The 23,917-nt window shown below is 42.5% G+C and overlaps 1 protein-coding gene across 1 annotated transcript in view; it reads left to right on the forward strand.

The window, feature by feature from the left end:
* Positions 1-23,917, forward strand: part of gcn1 (GCN1 activator of EIF2AK4) — a 62,098-nt gene that overhangs the window by 21,087 nt on the left and 17,094 nt on the right. The window contains 24 exon segments of the mRNA XM_034133244.1: positions 1,651-1,744; positions 1,853-1,966; positions 2,055-2,253; positions 3,429-3,581; positions 5,149-5,330; positions 6,754-6,834; positions 7,252-7,395; positions 8,416-8,540; positions 8,819-9,008; positions 9,365-9,435; positions 9,954-10,119; positions 10,652-10,846; positions 11,033-11,279; positions 12,153-12,274; positions 12,639-12,753; positions 13,398-13,577; positions 14,467-14,687; positions 14,820-14,888; positions 16,082-16,220; positions 16,949-17,145; positions 19,602-19,744; positions 21,360-21,477; positions 21,613-21,828; positions 23,026-23,190. Coding sequence (XP_033989135.1) covers positions 1,651-1,744; positions 1,853-1,966; positions 2,055-2,253; positions 3,429-3,581; positions 5,149-5,330; positions 6,754-6,834; positions 7,252-7,395; positions 8,416-8,540; positions 8,819-9,008; positions 9,365-9,435; positions 9,954-10,119; positions 10,652-10,846; positions 11,033-11,279; positions 12,153-12,274; positions 12,639-12,753; positions 13,398-13,577; positions 14,467-14,687; positions 14,820-14,888; positions 16,082-16,220; positions 16,949-17,145; positions 19,602-19,744; positions 21,360-21,477; positions 21,613-21,828; positions 23,026-23,190 — 3,646 coding nt within the window.

Below are 23,917 nucleotides of genomic sequence, written 5' to 3' on the forward strand. Positions count from 1 at the left end.
TTAGCTTAGCGGTGGTGAAGTCATGTGACCGTGCTGTAGTTCCTTTATAGCCCAACGTTAGCCACCTTTAGCTTAGCGGTGGTGGCGTGAAGTCATGTGACCGTGCTGCAGTTCCTTTATAGACCAACATTAGCCTCCTTTAGCTTAGCGGTGGTGACGTGAAGTAATGTGACCGTGCTGTAGTTCCTTTAAAGCCCAACATTAGCCACCTTTAGCTTAGCGGTGGTGGCGTGAAGTCATGTGACCGTGCTGTAGTTCCTTTATAGCCCAACATTAGCCACCTTTAGCTTAGCGGTGGTGGCGTGAAGTCATGTGACAGTGCTGTAGTTCCTTTATAGCCCAACATTAGCCACCTTTAGCTTAGCGGTTGTGACGTGAAGTCATGTGACCGTCCTGTAGTTCCTTTATAGCCCAACATTAGCCACCTTTAGCTTAGCGGTGGTGACGTGAAGTCATGTGACCGTGCTGTAGTTCCTTTATAGCCCAACATTAGCCACCTTTAGCTTAGCGGTGGTGGCGTGAAGTCATGTGACCGTGCTGTAGTTCCTTTATAGCCCAACATTAGCCACCTTTAGCTTAGCGGTGGTGGCGTGAAGTCATGTGACCGTGCTGTAGTTCCTTTATAGCCCAACATTAGCCACCTTTAGCTTAGCGGTGGTGGCGTGAAGTCATGTGACCGTGCTGTAGTTCCTTTATAGCCCAACATTAGCCACCTTTAGCTTAGCGGTGGTGACGTGAAGTCATGTGACCGTGCTGTAGTTCCTTTATAGCCCAACATTAGCCACCTTTAGCTTAGCGGTGGTGGCGTGAAGTCATGTGACCGTGCTGTAGTTCCTTTATAGCCCAACATTAGCCACCTTTAGCTTAGCGGTGGTGACGTGAAGTCATGTGACCGTGCTGTAGTTCCTTTATAGCCCAACATTAGCCTCCTTTAGCTTAGCGGTGGTGGCGTGAAGTCATGTGACCGTGCTGTAGTTCCTTTATAGCCCAACATTAGCCTCCTTTAGCTTAGCGGTGGTGACGTGAAGTCATGTGACCGTGCTGTAGTTCCTTTATAGCCCAACATTAGCCACCTTTAGCTTAGCGGTGGTGGCGTGAAGTCATGTGACCGTGCTGTAGTTCCTTTATAGCCCAACATTAGCCACCTTTAGCTTAGCGGTGGTGACGTGAAGTCATGTGACCGTGCTGTAGTTCCTTTATAGCCCAACATTAGCCACCTTTAGCTTAGCGGTGGTGGCGTGAAGTCATGTGACCGTGTTGTAGTTCCTTTATAGCCCAACATTAGCCACCTTTAGCTTAGCGGTGGTGAAGTCATGTGACCGTGCTGTAGTTCCTTTATAGCCCAACATTAGCCACCATTAGCTTAGCGGTGGTGACGTGAAGTCATGTGACCGTGCTGTAGTTCCTTTATAGCCCAACATTAGCCACCATTAGCTTAGCGGTGGTGACGTGAAGTCATGTGACCGTGCTGTAGTTCCTTTATAGCCCAACATTAGCCTCCTTTAGTTTAGCGGTGGTGACGTGAAGTCATGTGACCGTGCTGTAGTTCCTTTATAGCCCAACATTAGCCGCCTTTAGCTTAGCGGTAACATTAACGTTGAGACCACTATATTTGTCATTTAGTAACTTCTGTCCGCTCTCTTTCTGCAGCGCCTCAAAGGAAACCTCAAAGAAAGGCAACATGAAGCGAGAGAACAAGGCGTATTCCTACAAGGAGCAGATCATCGAGCTGGAGTTACAGGCGGTAAAGTCACTAACCATCATCTTTGTTTTTTTAGATATTAATTTCAGACACTCATAGTCAGTTCAGGTCGTGTTAATGTCTCGTTTTGACTTTTCTATGATCTTGCAGGAGCTGAATAAGAAGAAAGGCATCAAAGAAGAGCTGCAGCTGTCCAGCAAACAGAAGGAGATGATCCAGGCCCAGCAGGACCGAGAGGCTTCGATCCGAAAGAGGCTCCAGCTGGTACGACCCAACGCCACCAGAAACCATCTCTAATCCTCACCTTGCTTATCTGTCCTCTCCGTTGACCCGTGGTGTGTTTCCCCCCCAGCTGGACTCAGATCTGCAGAGCGCGGTGGGTCTTCTTGAAGCCGCTCTGATAGAGAAACCCTCTGAGATCACGATGGAGCTGCCGGCTGTTCTCCAGGTGCTCCTCCCCCTGCTGCCCTCCCCCCTCGCTGCTCCTCGACTCCTGAGGGTCTACCTGGACATCGCCTGCTGCCTCATGCCCAAACACTTCCACTTCCTAGGTACTTGTTAGAAAAATCTCACTGGTCACCGGCTTGAGCTTCAATCTCAGGATCCATGTATTTGTGATCCTCTCCAGAATGGAAGTAGTCATCACATACAGAGCATCAACTAGTTCCTGAACAGTGTCCTTCACATGCTGATATCCAAGAGAGGGAGTTACAGTCACAAGATGGAGGAATTCTGACTTTCTCTCAAAATTCTGACTTTTTCCCAAAATGTTTACTTTTTCGCAAAATTCTGACTTTTTCAAAAAATTCTCTAAATTCTGACTTTTTCAAAAAATTCTCTAAATTCTGACTTTTTCAAAATATTCTCTAAATTCTGAAATTTTTCTCCAAAATTCTGACTTTTTCTCCAAAATCTGACTTTTTATCAAAATTCTGACTTTCTATCAAAATTCTGACTTTTTCTCCAAAATCTGACTTTTTCTCAAGAATCTGACTTTTTCTCAAAATCTCAAGAATCTGACTTTTTCTCAAAATCTCAAAATTCTGACTTTTTCTCCAAAATCGGACTTTTTATCAAAATTCTGACTTTTTCTCAAAATCTCAAAAATCGGACTTTTTCTCAAAATCTCAAATTTCTGACTTTCTCAAAACCTATCTTCAATCTCAGGATCCATGTATCTCTGATCCTCTCCAGAATGGAAGTAGTCATCACATACAGAGCATCAACTAGTTCCTGAACAGTGTCCTTCACATGCTGATATACAAGAGAGGGAGTTACACAGTCACAAGTTGGAGGAATAGAAAGCAGTATTCAATGTTTACTTCAGATTAGCTCCACGTCAGAAATGAGCATGCTTGTCATATGTCTCTCTCCATAGAGGCTGAATCATCATGTTAATCACATAGCTATCATATGCCTCAAACAGTCCTGATGCTCTTCTAGGTAATCAGACATCCTGTCATGCACACAGCTACAGTTGGGATACCTTTGTTATCATGTTACTCTCATATTGGACGAGCACATTCAGTATTTTCTCAACAGTACTGCGCGCCTCCTTTTAGTGTCGTATGTTGATAGTGTGGAGGTACACTGCTCTGTATGAATGGGTGAATGACATGTAGTATGTAAAGCGCTTTGAGGGGTCGTAAAGACTGGATAAAGCGCTATATAAGTACAGTCCATTTACCATTTGATACCATCTGATTTGTTTTATGTTTCCTTCCAGCTGAGCTTGTGGGTCATGTGACTTTACGCCTGCTGAAGCCCGAGTGTGATCTGGACCCGGCCTGGGAACAGGAGGATCTGGAAACGGCTGCAAATCGCACCATTTTACTGCTGCACCATCACACCGTCCCTCAGAGAGACAACAAGACGGCCGGTGAGAATGCCAACAAATACTTACGTTTTGGGAATCGGTACACAAGGTTCTGCAAAAGATACTGAGATATAAGATAAGATGGACCCTTATTAATCCCCGTGGGGAAATTCAGTAGTTCAAACAGCGAAAAACAGGACAGCACAGATTGGAGATTAATCACATTTAAAGATACAAATACAATTACATAACTTTAAAATAAGAAATGAATTAAGATGAACATATATACACATTTGGGTCATATATACATATAATATATTAGATATGAGGTTCCTATGGGTTACATGGTGCTCTATCTGGACAATTGTACAGAGGAAAATGTTCACTACATAGATAGATATCTTGTAAAAATACTGTTGATAGCTGGCAAGAACGCCATAACTAGGAAATGGTGCAAGGTGGAGCCTCCTGCTGTGGAACATATAATGGAAGAAACACAATATGAAGAGAAATGGTCAATGTTTAAGATTCAAACCAGTGAGAAGGAATACTGACTGATTGAGAGGAACTGTTCTGACACATGGTGAAATGAAAATGTGACTCCCAACTAGGGCTGCACGATATTGGAAAAAACTGACATTGCGATATTTTTTCCCCCTGCGATATATATATTGCGATATGAAAAAATACAGGAATTGAAGAAAAGACAGTTTTTTTTTGTACGCAAACCATCCTTTCTTGAACTTTAATGCTATACAATTGGTATTTTTTTAACAATATTTAACCGGATGAAGGATTTTAGTCACGGACTTCTGGAAAATTATCAGAGCAACAAGCTGAGCTAGCTCGGTTAGCCTGCTGTGATCTGATCAAGAATGATTGTGATTGGTGGTTTGCTGTGCATGTAGATGTCACTCACTCAAGTACCCCGGATATGAGAGCCGCGCGAGTTTTCCTTTTGGAGCAAGCAGCAAAAATAATTGTAATATGACGTGTTTGAGTTCATTTGCCGACTTAATATAAAAAAAAAATGAAAAGAAATGCTTCAAATAATTATTTTTTAAAAACGCACGTCCTGCGATGTCAATATCGCGCATGCGCATGACGCGATTAATCGTGCAGCCCTACTCCCAACTACATTTTTTTATTTTATTTTTTTTAATATTATTTCTGTATTTGTATCTATAGCTGTATTGCATTGTTTATTTAGTTTGGGTTGTCATGTACGTGCACAGCTGTTGTTGTAATGTGAGCAAAAAGACTGCCGGTGAGGACAGACAAATAACGCCATATCTAAACACACATTTCACCCACTGACGTTTTCAAAAGATTCAAAGGTTTTATTGTCATCTGCACAAAACTACAGTGGAGAAAAGGCAATGACATTCTTCTGACCTGAGCTCCTCCCACAATGCAACATATATAATAAAATACAAAAATATTGCAAGAAGTCTATACACATGTAAATAGATGGGCCTCTTTCCAGGAAACTAAATGAATAACTTTCTAGTTTAAAAACTCATGATTATATAAAACAGATTCTCCACCATATGTGTTGCTCTGACCCCGTGTCGGTTTCTTGCTAATAATGATTTCTGTGTCTTTCTGCATTGTTGTTGTTTTTCTTCAGATGTGGCTCCACTGTCGGCTCCGGCGTTCTCCGTGTGCTTCCCTCTCCTGAACGCGGTCGTCAAGAAGTCTTCTGGCAGCAGCGAGGACGAGGAGAGTCAGCTGATCCGAGCGCTGCAGGTCATCAGCGAGCACTGCCAGCTGCGCTCAGCCGCAGACAGCGACGACATGACGATAGACGAGGTACATAGCGAGGGGAAAGTTAGCGAGACGTTATGGCAAAAACGTTGATTTAATTCCTCATTATCAGAGTTGGGAAGTAGTGGAGTACAAATACTTTGTTACTGTACTTAAGTACATGTTTCTGGTATCAGTACTTTACTCCACTACTTTGACTTCTTACAACCCAAATACCTGTACTTTCTACTTCTTACATGTTGAACACAAATACCTGTACTTTCTACTTCTCACATTTTGAACACAAATACCTGTACTTTCTACTTCTTACATGTTGAACACAAATACCTGTACTTTCTACTTCTTACATGTTGAACACAAATACCTGTACTTTCTACTTCTTACATGTTGAACACAAATACCTGTACTTTCTACTTCTTACATTTTGAACACAAATACCTGTACTTTCTACTTCTTACATGTTGAACACAAATACCTGTACTTTCTACTTCTTACATGTTGAACACAAATACCTGTACTTTCTACTTCTTACATGTTGAACACAAATACCTGTACTTTCTACTTCTTACATGTTGAACACAAATACCTGTACTTTCTACTTCTTACATTTTGAACACAAATACCTGTACTTTCTACTTCTCACATTTTGAACACAAATACCTGAACTTTCTACTTCTTACATGTTGAACACAAATACCTGTACTTTCTACTTCTTACATTTTGAACCCAAATACCTGTACTTTCTACTTCTTACATTTTGAACACAAATACCTGTACTTTCTACTTCTTACATTTTGAACCCAAATACCTGTACTTTCTACTTCTTACATTTTGAACACAAATACCTGTACTTTCTACTTCTTACATGTTGAACACAAATACCTGTACTTTCTACTTCTTACATGTTGAACTCAAATACCTGTACTTTCTACTTCTTACATGTTGAACACAAATACCTGTACTTTCTACTTCTTACATTTTCCAAACAGGCTGGTTCCTTTAGTTTGAATGTGTGTTTGGTGGCGTGATCATTATTATTTAGAGTCATTGCGTGCCTATTGATTTGAACACGATCCGTGTATCCATCATTTCCTGGTCTTCTCTAAAGAAGAGGGACCAATGAAAACGTTGTCATGTTGCCGTTGTTCAGCATGGAAACATTCATTAGCTAACAATGACATTATTGTTCTATTAATATAAAGGGAGGTCAGGTACTCTTTAAAACAGCTGCTAGTTATGGGTACTTTTTACTGAAGTACATTTCAAAGCCCTCTTTACTTTTACTTGAGCAAAGAAGTTTAGTCAGTACTTCTACTTTCACCAGAGTATTTTTAAACACAGGTATCTGTACTTCTACTTGAGTAAAGGATGTGTGTGTATGATTAAATGTTGTACCAATTAAAACAAATCTTTGTGATGGTTTGTTTTTTAGATTTATGTTCTAATTGTGTGTGTTTGCTTTTCTCAGAACGGCCCAGAGCTTCTTCCTCGTACGAGCATGCTGATGCTGCTCATCAGGGTCATTTCAACAGCCACCCCCCGACTCCAGGTAAACAACATTTAAATGCATTTAAAACTCAAAGATCTACTACTGCTACTATTTCTAAGAATAATAATTAAGCTTTATTTGTACAGCACTTTTCAAACACCGTGCAGCTAAAAGAGATTTAATAATTTGGCTCAAAACACAAGATAAACACCAAATTAAATGTTTGAGTAAGAAGGTAAAACATACATGATGGATACACACATGATACACACATGATACACACATGATAAACACATGATACACACATGATACACACATGATAAACACATGTTACACACATGATACCATGGAATACAAGAAGGTTGTGCCTGTGTTGTTTATAATGTACCATATTATACATACTTATCCTTCAAAGTAATTGTTCTTCCTGTGACGTGTTCCTCTCCATCCTCCTAATACCCTGTGATGTGTTTGCAGGTGTTGGCGTCTCAGTGTCTGACGGCGTTGTGTTCGAGCGCCGGAGGAGAGGACGGCTGCACGGTGGCGGAGCAGCAGGAGATCGACGTGCTGCTGGAAGGTCTCCTGTCGCCCTGCTTCTCTGTGCGAGACGCTGCCCTCAGGGTGAGGCGAGACATTAAAATAAATACTACGGTTCTTTGAGCATGTTATGATGAGGCAGTCTGTAAGGATTTTGCCTTGGGACCGAAGGGTTGCCGGTTTTGTATTAATACTGCTACTTAAACTTAAAGTGGACCTATCATGCTATATTTGAATAATATAGTGTAGGACCATACCTATATAAGGCATATTTATACTTTTTTTTTTTCAAAATACCAAACAGATCATGCATTTTAGCCATGCCTCATTTCGCTCAATTTGACAATTTATAGCTCTGTGTTTGCAAGGGTTGATTATGTGAGAACAGCGCCGCCTACAGGCCTGGCATATGTACTACAACGTCTCCAGCGCTTTCGAACGGCAATGGTCGTGGCTGTCTCCTCCTGATTGGTGGAGTTGGCCCAATAGCCGTAGCGCCACCGTCCTGACGTCAGGACAGTGTTCCAATCTGGATCAGTTTTTATCAGATCCGTTGCAGCCCCTTTTTTAGAGATTTGGGTATGGAGGAAAATAGAGAGGGTTGTGTTTTCTGACACTTGGTGAGTTCCCTGGAACACCGGGGACACATATTCATGTAGAAAAGACGTACAAAGTGCATTTTGCATGATAGGTCCCCTTTAAATAAAAGATAGAAAAACTTCTTACACTTTACATAGAACACATCTTTGTTCATCAAAATGGAAATACTGTTACGGTATAAATAAAAAAACTCATCTCTTTCGACTCCACTTCGAGCAATAGAATTTCTAACAAAGCACTTATATACTAACAAAGGACTGGCTTATCTAAAGCTAGTTGAGTAGCACTTGAAATGTTTTGGCTCTTTGAAACCTGATGGACTTATATGATTCTGTTTTCTTCTAGTTTGTATCTTCTTGGTCGAATGCACTTATTGTAAGTCGCTTTGGATAAAAGCGTCAGCTAAATGTAATGTAATGAAATGTAAAATAAAATGTGTGTGTTTTCCTGTTAGACATGCCTTTAACCCCCTCGGTGTGTGTTTTTTTACGTGTGTGTGTGTAGGGGTTGTGTGAGATGGAGTTCGCTCTCCCCACAGAGAGCTCGGAGGAGAGCGGGCTGAGCTTGCTGCGCAGACTGTGGGTCACCAGGTTCGACGTGGAGGAGGAGTGCCGAGCCCTGTCTGAAAAGTATGTTGTATTTTATTATTTATTATATTTTATTTGCTATATATTATTAGATGGAGTGTGGAAAAGAAACTCCCTCTGCTGGGAACACAGAAATGTAGCCTTTGGAGACCATTCACATGCATTAAAACCTAGAGAACAGGAGGGGGAAACCCTAAAAAGCAGAATTGGTCCCCTTTAAGTTTTATTAAAACGTTTTAAATGAACTTCTTAAACTTTCAGAATTTTCGGACATTTATTTTGTAACTAAATCTCTCTCTGCTCTCCCCCCCCCCCCTCAGGCTGTGGGAGTCTCTGGGTCTGGAGCTGGTCCCTGACCTCTGCTCTCTGCTGATCGTAGACGTGACGCACCACGAGGAGGCGGTCCGCTCCGCTGCAGCCGAGGCTCTGTCCAGCGCCGTGTCCACGTACCGAGACCAGGCCCCCGCGGTGCTGGGGCTGCTCACCCAGCTGTACCACGAGAAACTCTATGTGAGGGGTGCACCTCAACACTGTTTGATTATAATCTTTTTACTTATTTTACTTTTTTATTTTACTTATTTTTTTTATTTTACTTATTTTACTTATTTATTGTATTATTATTATTTTTTAATTATTTGTTTGTACTTTAATGTTTCATTTTAAAGCGTCTTTGTTTATTGTTGTTTTACATTTTTTATCATTATAAAACATTATTATATTAAAATAATTATATATAGATACATCATTATTATTATTATTATTATTATTATTATTATTATTATTATTATTATTATTATATAACTACTGCAAATTAATTAATTTGAGATAAAATTAAATGTATTTTTTTTATATTTCTATTTAAACAGAGACCCCCTCCTGTACTGGACGCTCTGGGCAGAGTCATCTCTGAAGCTCCACCCGACCAATGGGAGGCCAGGTACAACGCACACACAGACACACACACAGACACACATGGACACACATGGACACGGACACACACACACACACACACACACACACACACACACACACACACGTGTCAATCAACATACCACAGAAAGGAAACTTTGCCATCCCATTACACCCGAGTACAACACATTATGTATATAAACATGCATGTGCTCAAAGCCCTTTTTCACACACACACACACACAGGCACACAGGCGCACACACACAGACACACACACACACACAGACACACACACACACACACACACACACACACACACACACACACACAGGCACGTCAACCAACATATCACGTAAAGGAAACTTTGTCAGATATAACCAGAGAAGCTAATCCCGTTATACCAAAGTACAACATATTATATATATAAGTTTGCATGTATTCCTGTGCTCTGAGCCCTTTTTGTCCCTCACACACTCTCACACACTCTCTCACACACACTCTCTCTCACACACACACACTCTCTCACACACTCTCTCTTCCATCAGGGGGGGCATCGCTCTGGCTCTGAACAAGCTGTCTCAGTTCCTGGAAGAAGCTCAGGTGACGCCTCTCTTCCTCTTCTTTGTTCCTGACGCTCTGAACGACCGGCACCCTGAGGTGCGGCGCTGCATGCTGGACGCTGCGCTCTCCGCGCTCAACACACACGGAAAGGTACGCTGCGCATCTCTTTCAGACGGGGAATAAGGACTTGTAGCATTTACTTTTTTCCCACAATTTTATTCTATTATTTTACACATTTTTTTCTACAAATTAATTTGATTATTTGACACATTTTGTAATTATTCAGTAAGATTTTTCTTCTTAATTTAGGCAGGTATTTATTTTTAAATTCAGGCAGTTTTTTCTTATATAAGCAGGTATTTTTTACACAGTTACTTTATTATTTTACACCTTTTTTTATAAGAAAGCAATTTTTTTTCGCATTTATTTGACAATTTTTTTTATCAGGCATGTTTTTTTTTCACATTTATTGAATTATTTCCCACATGTTTCTTTAATTAGGTTTTTTTTTCACGCACAAGACACAAAGGAATGATGAAATTACCATCTCGCACACAAAATAAATAATAACATAAAACCACCTCACAATAAGACCTGAAACAACGCGTTCATCGCTAAATAACAGAACATGTATTTTAAATACGCACCACAAATCTGACCCTGTATCTGCTTGATGTTCCAGGACAACGTGAGCTGCCTGCTGCCGGTGTTCGAGGAGTTTCTGAAGAACGCTCCACAGGACGCCAGCTACGACTCCGTGCGTCAGAGCGTCGTCATCCTGATGGGATCCCTCGCCAAACATCTGGATAAAAACGACCCCAAAGTCAAACCCATCGTGGCCAAGCTCATCACGGCTCTCTCCACTCCGTCACAGCAGGTAAACAACGCCTGCTTTTCAATTCAAAGCCAACTTTATTGTCCATCTTTGAGTTTGTGTGTACAGACAGAGAGATCGAAATACCGTTTCACACAATCCTGAATACAAAAATACAAATATATATACAAAGTCCTCTCTCTCTTGCCACTCTTCATCCTCTCTCTCTCTTCTCCTCCTCCTCCCCAGGTGCAGGAGTCTGTCGCCGGCTGCCTGCCTCCTTTAGTCCCGGCCATCAGAGAGGACGCTGCGGGGATCGTGAGGAATCTTCTGCAGCTGCTTCTGGAGAGCGATAAGTACGCCGAGAGGAAAGGAGCCGCGTACGGACTGGCCGGACTGGTGAAAGGTCTGGGCATCCTGGCTCTGAAGCAGCAGGACATCATGAGCACGCTGACCGACGGCATCCAGGACAAGAAGAACTTCAGACGCAGGGAAGGTATGTGACATTGGTTTTGTTATCATTTACACACGGTTATGTAGATATTTTGCATGTCAGATTTATGTAATATTGATATTGACATGAGACCATGACCCATTGTCCAAGACTATTACTTAAAGGGGACCTATCATGCAAAATGCACTTTTGTACGTCTTTTATACATGAATATGTGTCCCCGGTGTTCCAGGGAACTCACCAAGTGTCAGAAAACACAACCCTCTCTATTTTCCTCCATACCCAAATCTCTAAAAAAGGGGCTGCAACGGATCTGATAAAAACTGATCCAGATTTGAACACTGTCCTGACGTCAGAAACAGGGAGCTCCGCCTATATGGGCAACTCTCCACCTATCAGGGGAATGGGGGGTTGGGCCACGGCCACAGCCATTGCCGCTCGAAAGCGCTGGAGACGCTGTAGTACATATGCCAGTCCTGTAAGTGGCGCTGTAGTCTGCCACAAAAGCAGCGAAGAAGACTTCTCACAGAATCAGCTCTTGCAAAAACAGGGCTGGAAAAGAGCAAATAGAGCGAAATGAGGCATGGCATGATCTGTTTGGTATTTTGAAAAAAAAACTTCACAGACATGTTTTATATAGGTATGGCCCTACAATATATTATTAAAATATAGCATGATAGGTCCACTTTAACTTGTGAAAATTCATAATCTTCTTATAGTACATTATTGTAGGGGTTTATTTAGGTCGTTTCTTTCTGTTTTATATCATCGAAAAGTGAATATTTATGCATCGTGGACTAACAAAACAAGACGCGTCGTACTTTGAGAGACTTGGAGTGACATTTTTCACTCATTTCTGACATGTGTTGTAATGATGATAATCTCCTCCCTGACTCGCTGTTCGTCTCTCTACAGGCTCTCTGTTTGCCTTTGAGATGCTGTGCAACATGTTGGGGAAGCTGTTCGAGCCGTACGTCGTGCACGTCCTGCCTCACCTCCTGCTCTGCTTTGGAGACGGGAACCAATACGTCAGAGAGGTGAGCAGAAATAAAAAATATATCCAGAGCCTCATTCAATATCTGTTAGTTACATTTCTTTTAGATTAATACGATAAAACAGATTTGATCAAATCATCACCTTCTTTCTTCTGAAAATGCATGCAAATAAGCACATATTTCATCAGACAAGGCCTCATTTGCATATGAAAGCTTAATGTTTAATACAACTTGTAATACAAAAACATATTGACTTAATGTCAGTAATGAACTGTGGAATTTTCATAGTTATATCTATTAGTTTAATTTTCAACCCTATTCACTTGTAGTGTCTTCAATAAATCCTATCATATACGTTGTGTGCAGACATTTCTAAAGTTTCCTCCTCCTCCTCTTCCTCCTCCAGGCTGCAGATGACTGTGCTAAGGCAGTGATGAGGAACCTGAGTGCCCACGGGGTGAAGCTGGTCCTCCCCTCTCTGCTGGTGGCTCTGGAGGAAGAGTCCTGGAGAACCAAAGCAGGTGAGACACACAGGAGTGTGTGTGTGTGTGTGTGTGTGTGTGTGTGTGTGTGTGTGTGTGTGTGTGTGTGTGTGTGTGTGTGTGTGTGTGTGTGTGTGTGTGTGTGTGTGTGTGTGTGTGTGTGTGTGTGTGTGTGTGTGTGTGTGTGTGTGTGTGTGTGTGTGTGTGTGTGTGTGTGTGTGTGTGTGTGGTGTGTGTGTGTGTGTGTGTGTGTGTGTGTGTGTGGTGTGTGTGTGTGTGTGTGTGTGTGTGTGTGTGTGTGTGTGTGTGTGTGTGTGTGTGTGTGATAGATACTGCTTTAACTCAGCCATGTCCCTTTTTTCTTTCTCAAATTACACGTTTGTGAGTTGGTTACATTATCCTCTACCAAAGGTTGCCTCTTGTAAACTATGCACACACTTCAGAGAGGATTTAATGGTGTGTGTGTGGTGCATGCATTGACAGAGTAGGAGACATTAGATTTCATAGCCGTTAATAACTGCGATATATACCTGGCTGCTATATCTTCAGAACTGTTACAGTCTGTGTAAACTGTGGGACGAATAAAGACATTCTGAATCGGTCTATTCTGATAGCATATGTCTGTAGACTACTGGGTATGTTGTTGTTGTTGTTGATAATAGCTTCTTCCTGTTCTTCCTCAGGCTCTGTGGAGTTGCTCGGTGCGATGGCGTTCTGCGCCCCCAAGCAGCTTTCCTCCTGTCTGCCCAACATCGTACCCAAACTGACCGAGGTGCTGACCGACTCCCACGTGAAGGTGCAGAAGGCCGGACAGCAGGCGCTGCGCCTCATTGGCTCCGTCATCCGCAACCCCGAAATCCTGGGTAAGTGAACCCTAAATCATGGTAACAAAACACAAATCTTGGCTAAATAACCCCCAAAATCCTGGGTAAGTGGTTCCAAAGATACTGGTTAATTACCCTTGAAATCTGGTTTAATTAACCTTAATGTCCTTGTAATCCTAGATAAGTAACCCAGAAATGTTTGGTAAATCTTGGGTAAAAAACACAGAAATTCTGGCTAAATAATCCCCCAAATCCTGGGTAAGTGGCCCCAATATCCTGGGTAAATAACCCCAAAAATTCTGGCTGTTTAATCCTGGATAAGTAACCCAGAAATCCTGGGTAAATTACTCCTAAATCCTGGGTAAGAAATGCCAAAAACCCTGATTAAATAATCCTAAAATGTTGGGAAAGTGGCCCCAAGATACTGGATGATTAACCTTGAAATATGGTGTAAGCAACCTTCAAATCCTGAGTAAGTGGCCCTAAAAAAAAACCAAATACTTGTTAAATAACCCCAACAATTCTGGGTAAGTGAGTCCTAAATCATCGGTAAGAAAATGCCAAAAACCCTGATTAGATAACCCTAAAATGTTGGGTAAATGGCCCCAAAATTCCTGGATTAGATTCCCTGAAAAACTGGATTAAGGTAAAACTCCCAGGAGAGCTACCATCAGATCTAGAGCAATATTCTGCTGGACCACTTCTTTAAGAGCATCAAATATCTCTTTCTAAAATATATGTAATTTAGGGCATAACCAAAATATTTGAGTATGATTTCCCACAGTTCCTCCAACATAAGCTAATATGTGTTTGGCCCATTTTTGACATTATCTCTGGTGTTCGGAAATATCTCATAACTACTTTCCATTGAAATGCTCTCCATGAGCAAACCAGTATTTAATACCATTATTATCTGTTCCCCTGTCAGCGATCACCCCCATCCTATTGGACGCCCTCACAGAGCCGTCCCGCAGGACTCAGACTTGTCTCCAGACGCTTCTCGACACTAAGTTCGTTCACTTCATCGACGCTCCGTCCCTCGCCCTCATCATGCCCATCGTGCAGAGAGCCTTCCAGGACCGATCCACCGACACCCGCAAGATGGCGGCGCAGATCATCGGAAACATGTACTCCCTCACAGACCAGAAGGTAAACAGCACGACTGGCAGCAGTACTCTGAACAAGGAATCCAGAAAGTGTTGTCCTTAGCCCGTCTTAAAGGCTGCATTACAGTGAAGTGTTTCATAAAATATAATACTGACTGTTGTTGTTTGTTTATAGGATCTGTCCCCTTACCTGCCGAGTGTTATTCCTGGACTGAAGGCCTCTCTGTTGGATCCAGTGCCTGAGGTAGGTTTACTGATGAATGCTGCACCCACTGGTGAATTTTAAAAACGGCGGTTGCTAACAAGTGTCGACGAAACGTCATCACGCCAACATTAGCCGCATTTAGCTTAGTGGTGGTGACGTGAAGTCATGTGACCGTGCTGTAGTTCCTTTATAGCCCAACATTAGCCACCTTTAGCTTAGTGGTGGTGACGTGAAGTCATGTGACCGTGCTGTAGTTCCTTTATAGCCCAACATTAGCCTCCTTTAGCTTAGCGGTGGTGACGTGAAGTCATGTGACCGTGCTGTAGTTCCTTTATAGCCCAACATTAGCCACCTTTAGCTTAGCGGAGGTGACGTGAAGTCATGTGACCGTGCTGTAGTTCCTTTATAGCCCAACATTAGCCACCTTTAGCTTAGCGGTGGTGACGTGAAGTCATGTGACCGTGCTGTAGTTCCTTTATAGCCCAACATTAGCCACCTTTAGCTTAGCGGAGGTGAGGTGAAGTCATGTGACCGTGCTGTAGTTCCTTTATAACCCAACATTAGCCACCTTTAGCTTAGCGGAGGTGACGTGAAGTCATGTGACCGTGCTGTAGTTCCTTTATAGCCCAACATTAGCCGCCTTTAGCTAAGCGGTGGTGACGTGAAGTCATGTGACCGTGCTGTAGTTCCTTTATAGCCCAACATTAGCCACCTTTAGCTTAGCGGAGGTGAGGTGAAGTCATGTGACCGTGCTGTAGTTCCTTTATAACCCAACATTAGCCGCCTTTAGCTTAGCGGTGGTGACGTGAAGTCATGTGACCGTGCTGTAGTTCCTTTATAGCCCAACATTAGCCACCTTTAGCTTAGCGGTGGTGACGTGAAGTCATGTGACCGTGCTGTAGTTCCTTTATAGCCCAACATTAGCCACCTTTAGCTTAGCGGTGGTGACGTGAAGTCATGTGACCGTGCTGTAATTCCTTTATAGCCCAACATTAGCCACCTTTAGCTTAGCGGTGGTGACGTGAAGTCATGTGACCGTGCTGTAGTTCCTTTATAGCCCAACATTAGCCACCTTTAGCTTAGCGGTGGTGACGTGAAGTCATGTGACCGTGCTGTAGTTCCTTTATAGCCCAACATTAGCCACCTTTAGCTTAGTAATACCACTTTGCGTTTCCACTCTACAGTTTCCTATGCTCTGTGTGTGAAGCTGTAACTCTCCCTCTTCTCTGCAGGTGCGTACAGTCTCAGCTAAAGCTCTGGGAGCGATGGTGAAGGGAATGGGCGAGTCGTGCTTCGACGACCTGCTGCCGTGGCTCATGGAGACCCTCGCCTCGGAGCAGAGCTCAGTGGATCGATCCGGAGCCGCACAAGGTGGGTGCTTTCTCCCCGTGTTGTCTCTGATTTGCTCTTATAATCAAACGTTTGGATGTTTTAAGGTGTGGTTGTTTGAGTTACTTACCCATAGTAAGTGTTTTTCTCAGTGGTTTGTACTCTGAAGAAGGTAAGCAGTGTGCTTATGTCAACGGTGGCTACAAACATTTATATTAGCCTACTAAAAAAAGCAATATTATTAACTTCTTTGCAAGTCATTCTGCGTATATAAGTGTCCTCTTTATTTAAAATCAGTTTCCTGCTTTACCTCGAACTGAAGCTTGTAAATATGCTCTCACCAAAGCTACCAGAGCCCCTTTTTCTTACTCCCTAAACACAGGAGAGTTGCTGCCTCACGTAATTTTATAATTTGGGGGTTTTAGATGGTTTCTTTGGAGTCACTAAGACACACAAAAAACATGCATATTAAGGCAGCTCAGCATCCCTTGTGTTCTGCAAGGTTAAATTACAGATGTTGTAGTCTGGTGGCCTTAAACAGAGCCTTAAATCCCCCTTGTAAATACGGACTGTATTGTTTGTATTACACAAAGATAAATACTTTAAATATAGCATACACACAGGTGGCTAAAGTACATGATGCTACATTGCTTAGCTTTTGTGCTGTACTCTTCTATGTTTGACTGGAGAAGCACCTCATACAACCCTTGTTTCAAACATCCAAACCCTCCCTTTTAATATCGTACGTATATTATTTTTCGTGTGTTCAGGTCTGGCGGAGGTGATGGCCGGCCTCGGCGTGGAGAAGTTGGACAAGCTGATGCCGGATGTTGTGGCCACAGCCAGTAAAGAGGACATCGCCTCCCACGTGAGAGACGGATACATCATGATGTTCATCTACTTGCCGCTCACCTTCGGAGAAAGATTCACGCCCTACGTCGGGCCCATCATCCCCTGCATCCTCAAGGTACGGGACTTCATCATGTGTCCCCTCTTCTTCGTGTCTCTTCTACATCAACACGTGTCCCCTCTTCTTCGTGTCTCTTCTACATCAACACGTGTCCCCTCTTCTTCATGTCTCTTCTACATCAACACGTGTCCCCTCTTCTTCATGTCTCTTCTACATCAACATGTGTCCCCTCTTCTTCATGTCTCTTCTACATCAACATGTGTCCCCTCTTCTTCGTGTCTCTTCTACATCAACATGTGTCCCCTCTTCTTCATGTCTCTTCTACATCAACATGTGTCCCCTCTTCTTCATGTCTCTTCTACATCAACACGTGTCCCCTCTTCTTCATGTCTCTTCTACATCAACACGTGTCCCCTCTTCTTCATGTCTCTTCTACATCAACACGTGTCCCCTCTTCTTCATGTCTCCTCTACATCAACATGTGTCCCCTCTTCTTCATGTCTCTTCTACATCACCACGTGTCCCCTCTTCTTCATGTCTCTTCGACATCAACATGTGTCCCCTCTTCTTCATGTCTCTTCTACATCAACATGTGTCCCCTCCTCTTCATGTCTCTTCTACATCAACATGTGTCCCCTCTTCTTCATGTCTCTTCTACATCAACATGTGTCCCCTCTTCTTCATGTCTCTTCTACATCAACATGTGTCCCCTCTTCTTCATGTCTCTTCTACATCAACATGTCCCCTCTTCTTCATGTCTTTTCTACATCACCATGTGTCCCCTCTTCTTCATGTCTCTTCTACATCAACATGTGTCCCCTCTTCTTCATGTCTCTTCTACATCAACATGTGTCCCCTCTTCTTCATGTCTCTTCTACATCAACATGTGTCCCCTCTTCTTCATGTCTCTTCTACATCAACATGTGTCCCCTCTTCTTCATGTCTCTTCTACATCAACATGTGTCCCCTCTTCTTCATGTCTCTTCTACATCAACATGTGTCCCCTCTTCTTCATGTCTCTTCTACATCAACATGTGTCCCCTCTTCTTCATGTCTCTTCTACATCAACATGTGTCCCCTCTTCTTCATGTCTCTTCTACATCAACATGTGTCCCCTCTTCTTCATGTCTCCTCTACATCAACATGTGTCCCCTCTTCTTCATGTCTCTTCGACATCACCACGTGTCCCCTCTTCTTCATGTCTCTTCGACATCAACACGTGTCCCCTCTTCTTCATGTCTCTTCTACATCAACATGTCCCCTCTTCTTCATGTCTTTTCTACATCACCATGTGTCCCCTCTTCTTCATGTCTCTTCTACATCAACATGTGTCCCCTCTTCTTCATGTCTCTTCTACATCAACACGTGTCCCCTCTTCTTCATGTCTCTTCTACATCAACACGTGTCCCCTCTTCTTCATGTCTCTTCTACATCAACACGTGTCCCCTCTTCTTCATGTCTCTTCTACATCAACATGTGTCCCCTCTTCTTCATGTCTCTTCTACATCAACATGTGTCCCCTCTTCTTCATGTCTCTTCTACATCAACATGTGTCCCCTCTTCTTCATGTCTCTTCTACATCAACATGTGTCCCCTCTTCTTCATGTCTCTTCTACATCAACATGTGTCCCCTCTTCTTCATGTCTCTTCTACATCAACATGTGTCCCCTCTTCTTCATGTCTCTTCTACATCAACATGTGTCCCCTCCTCTTCGTGTCTCCTCTACATCAACATGTGGTCCCCTCTTCTTCGTGTCTCTTCTACATCAACATGTGTCCCCTCTTCTTCGTGTCTCTTCTACATCAACATGTGTCCCCTCTTCTTCGTGTCTCTTCTACATCAACATGTGTCCCCTCTTCTTCGTGTCTCTTCTACATCAACATGTGTCCCCTCTTCTTCGTGTCTCTTCTACATCAACATGTGTCCCCTCTTCTTCGTGTCTCTTCTACATCAACATGTGTCCCCTCTTCTTCGTGTCTCTTCTACATCAACATGTGTCCCCTCTTCTTCATGTCTCTTCTACATCAACATGTGTCCCCTCTTCTTCATGTCTCTTCTACATCAACATGTGTCCCCTCTGTGTAAAGAGACCTGTCTGAAAATGAGCTGATCAGATTTTGGCAACTTTATGATGTCATAACGATGTTTTGTCTTGTGTAACCATTAGCCAATCACCAACCAAGGTAACCCCCCCCCCCCACCTTATCACCTGAATCTCCTCCTAGAGCACCATTGAGTTCTTTGTAACCAAATCTCTCTCAGAGGGGCGTGGGGAGGGGCTCCTTATTTTCATATAAAGTAACAGACAGAGAATCAGCACTTTGGAAACAGGGCTGAAACAGAGGGGATTATGGGTAATGCTGCAATGATCTGTTTGGTGTTTCAGCCAATCAGAGACAGGTTCTGTATATATCTGAGACATGTGATATATTGATGAAAAACAGTATAATAGGGGACCTTTAATTCTTAGTCTTTCTTGCTCTTACTTACTTCTCTCCGTGTTTTCCTCCAGGCTCTGGCCGATGAGAACGAGTATGTGAGAGACACGGCGCTGAGAGCCGGTCAGCGAATCATCACTATGTACGCTGAGACCGCCATCGCTCTGCTGCTGCCAGAGCTGGAGCAGGGCCTGTTCGACGACCTGTGGAGAATCAGGTCAGAGAACACTCCTTTGTAGTAGAGACACTACATACTGATATACACCTGAACATCAGCAGGAGAGGACTCTTTAAAGTAGAGACACTACATACTGATATACACCTGAACATCAGCAGGAGAGGACTCTTTAAAGTAGAGACACTACATACTGATATACACCTGAACATCAGCAGGAGAGGACTCTTTAAAGTAGAGACACTACATACTGATATACACCTGGACATCAGCAGGAGAGGGACTCTTTAAAGTAGAGACACTACATACTGATATACACCTGAACATCAGCAGGAGAGGACTCTTTAAAGTAGAGACACTACATACTGATATACACCTGAACATCAGCAGGAGAGGACTCTTTAAAGTAGAGACACCACATACTGATATACACCTGAACATCAGCAGGAGAGGACTCTTTAAAGTAGAGACACTACATACTGATATACACCTGAACATCATCAGGAGAGGACTCTTTAAAGTAGAGACACTACATACTGATATACACCTGAACATCAGCAGGAGAGGGACTCTTTAAAGTAGAGACACTACATACTGATATACACCTGAACATCATCAGGAGAGGACTCTTTAAAGTAGAGACACTACATACTGATATACACCTGAACATCAGCAGGAGAGGACTCTTTAAAGTAGAGACACTACATACTGATATACACCTGAACATCAGCAGGAGAGGACTCTTTAAAGTAGAGACACTACATACTGATATACACCTGAACATCAGCAGGAGAGGACTCTTTAAAGTAGAGACTCTACATACTGATATACACCTGAACATCAGCAGGAGAGGACTCTTTAAAGTAGAGACACTACATACTGATATACACCTGAACATCAGCAGGAGAGGACTCTTTAAAGTAGAGACACTACATACTGATATACACCTGAACATCAACAGGAGAGGACTCTTTAAAGTAGAGACTCTACATACTGATATACACCTGAACATCAACAGGAGAGGACTCTTTAAAGTAGAGACTCTACATACTGATATACACCTGAACATCAGCAGGAGAGGACTCTTTAAAGTAGAGACTCTACATACTGATATACACCTGAACATCAGCAGGAGAGGACTCTTTAAAGTAGAGACACTGCATACTGATATACACCTGAACATCAGCAGGAGAGGACTCTTTAAAGTAGAGACACTACATTCTGATATACACCTGAACATCAACAGGAGAGGACTCTTTAAAGTAGAGACTCTACATACTGATATACACCTGAACATCAACAGGAGAGGACTCTTTAAAGTAGAGACTCTACATACTGATATACACCTGAACATCAGCAGGAGAGGACTCTTTAAAGTAGAGACTCTACATACTGATATACACCTGAACATCAGCAGGAGAGGACTCTTTAAATAAATGCAAGTTTAGGGAACGGGGCAGGAGTGAGAGGATGTTTAAGTTGAATGTTACAAACACTGTTTTCAAAGGAATTAATTCATATTAATAAAATAAAATGTCGTAATTCGTCCATTGCGTTGGCCGTACTGTACGCCATTCGGGTCTTGCCAATAAATCTGTTTGAGTTTGAATAAATGCTCTCTCAGGTGTTGACTCGGTGTGTTGTTGTTGTTGTGCAGGTTCAGCTCCGTGCAGCTGCTGGGAGACCTGCTGTTCCACATCTCCGGAGTGACGGGAAAGATGACGACAGAGACCGCCAGCGAGGACGACAACTTCGGAACAGCTGCGTCCAACAAGGTAAGAAAACAACCATCTATTATTGAAGCAAAATCCTCCACAGATCTATAACGTTCATAGGAGGAAGTAAAACTGTTCTCGTTGTATTTCTACGTGTAATAACTCCTGACCTTTGACCTGTTCCTCCCCCCCCAGGCGATCATCGGTGCTCTGGGAGGAGAGAGGCGTAACCGCGTGCTCTCCGGACTCTACATGGGGCGCTCTGACACCCAGCTGGTGGTCCGCCAGGCCTCCCTCCATGTGTGGAAGATCGTGGTGTCCAACACCCCCCGCACCCTCAGAGAGATCCTGCCCACCCTCTTCTCTCTGCTGCTGGGCTTCCTCGCCTCCACCTGGGCCGACAAGAGAACGGTACCACATCTTTTTTAAATCAGTGCTGCACGATATGCTAAAAAACGACATATTGATAACTGAAAACTCCCGTTGGTTTGCTTTTTAGTAGATGGTTCAAAAGAGGAAACCTGTTCGTCTAAGTCTCTCTCTTTTGTCACTATCTGATAATGCTCAAGTATTTCCATTTTATGCTACTTTGTTCTTCTACTCCACTACAATTCAGAGGTAAATGGTGTACTTCTACTCCACTACATGTATTTAATACCTTTAGTTACTTCACAGATGTGGATGAATGATGTGAAATATAACCAAGTGTTGAATCAGACTTTAGTTCCACCTGGAGTAAATTCACAAGCTACCCTGCAGTATACAAAGTCATTCAAACTAGCTGCACCTTTACCAGCTTTGAGAACACTTTAATGATCAATCATTATAAAACATATCATATATATTATTCTGAAATGGACCAATCTGCACAATGACTACTTTTACTGTCTCTACTTTCACTATATTTTGATGATAATACTTTTCTACTTTTACTTGAGGAACATTTTGAATGCAGGACTTTTACTGTAACAGAGTATTCCTACACTCTGGTACTTCTACTTTTACTCAAGTACAAGATCTGAGTACTTCTACTTTTACTCAAGTACAAGATCTGAGTACTTCTACTTTTACTAAAGAACAAGATCTGAGTACTTCTACTTTTACTCAAGTACAAGACCTGAGTACTTCTACTTTTACTCAAGTACAAGATCTGGGTACTTCTACTTTTACTCAAGCAAAAGATCTGAGTACTTCTACTTTTACTCAAGTACAAGATCTGAGTACTTCTACTTTTACTCAAGTACAAGATCTGAGTACTTCTACTTTTACTCAAGCAAAAGATCTGAGTACTTCTACTTTTACTCAAGTACAAGATCTGAGTACTTCTACTTTTACTCAAGTACAAGATCTGAGTACTTCTACTTTTACTCAAGTACAAGATCTGAGTACTTCTACTTTTACTAAGTACAAGATCTGAGTACTTCTACTTTTACTAAGTACAAGATCTGAGTACTTCTACTTTTTGCTAAAGTGTAAATCTTCTCCCACCTCTGATAATTCAAAATGTCTCTTTAAAAAAGTGAATGTTCTCTCAGTCTGTAATCTACATTGGAGAAACAAACAGCTAAAATGTGTGGTTTTATTGTTGTTGTTGTTGTTGTTGTTCAGATTGCTGCTCGTACGCTGGGCGATCTGGTGAGGAAACTGGGAGAGAAGATCCTCCCGGAGATAATTCCCATCCTGGAGCAGGGCCTGCGCTCCGAGAAGAGCGACGAGAGGCAGGGCGTCTGCATCGGACTGAGCGAGATCATGAAGTCCACCAGCAAGGACGCGGTGAGTCACACACAGCATTTAAAACAAGATTCATACACATGTTAAAATGGTACTTAAAAAACAGTTAATTAGTTAGTTACAGTTAATACGTTTTCCCTCAAATTAACCGTCAAAGTATTTGGATATTAAAGGGGACCTATCATGCAAAATGCACTTTTTGATGTCTTTTATACATAAATATGTGTCCCCGGTGTGTCAGGGAACTCACGCAGCGTCAGAAAATAAAACCCCCTCTCTTTTCCTCCGTACCCAAATCTCTAAAAACGGGGGAACAACGGAGCTGATCCAGATTTGCGTCCGATATGACGTAATATCAGAAATGTGGACCCACGGCCCTATCAGAAACGTTGCTATCAGAAACAATGCCCGACTGTTTTGGACGTAATATGGTCTGTGTTTACATTAGCATCGCTAACACTCAGAGCTAACCTGTACTGGAGAGCATGTGTGTGAAGAAGCAGGAAATAAAAAGGAACTCACCTTGTGGTATAACCGGCAAGAGAGAAAGCCTTTGAGCTCCATACTGTTTCAGAGATAATCCATGATATGGCGTTTCATCACGGCAGCATTTAGTTTAGACAGTAGCTGCCGGGTCCCGCATGAGCTCAGACCCCTCCTTTTTTATTTTTTAAAGCTTTATACTCCAAATCAGCACTTTTGAAACAGGAAGTGAAATAGAGGGATATGAGGCATGGCTAGAATGGGTGATCTGTTTGGTATTTTGAGC

This window comes from Trematomus bernacchii, unplaced genomic scaffold (genome assembly GCF_902827165.1).
Source record: "Trematomus bernacchii unplaced genomic scaffold, fTreBer1.1, whole genome shotgun sequence".
Taxonomy (NCBI): domain Eukaryota; kingdom Metazoa; phylum Chordata; class Actinopteri; order Perciformes; family Nototheniidae; genus Trematomus; species Trematomus bernacchii.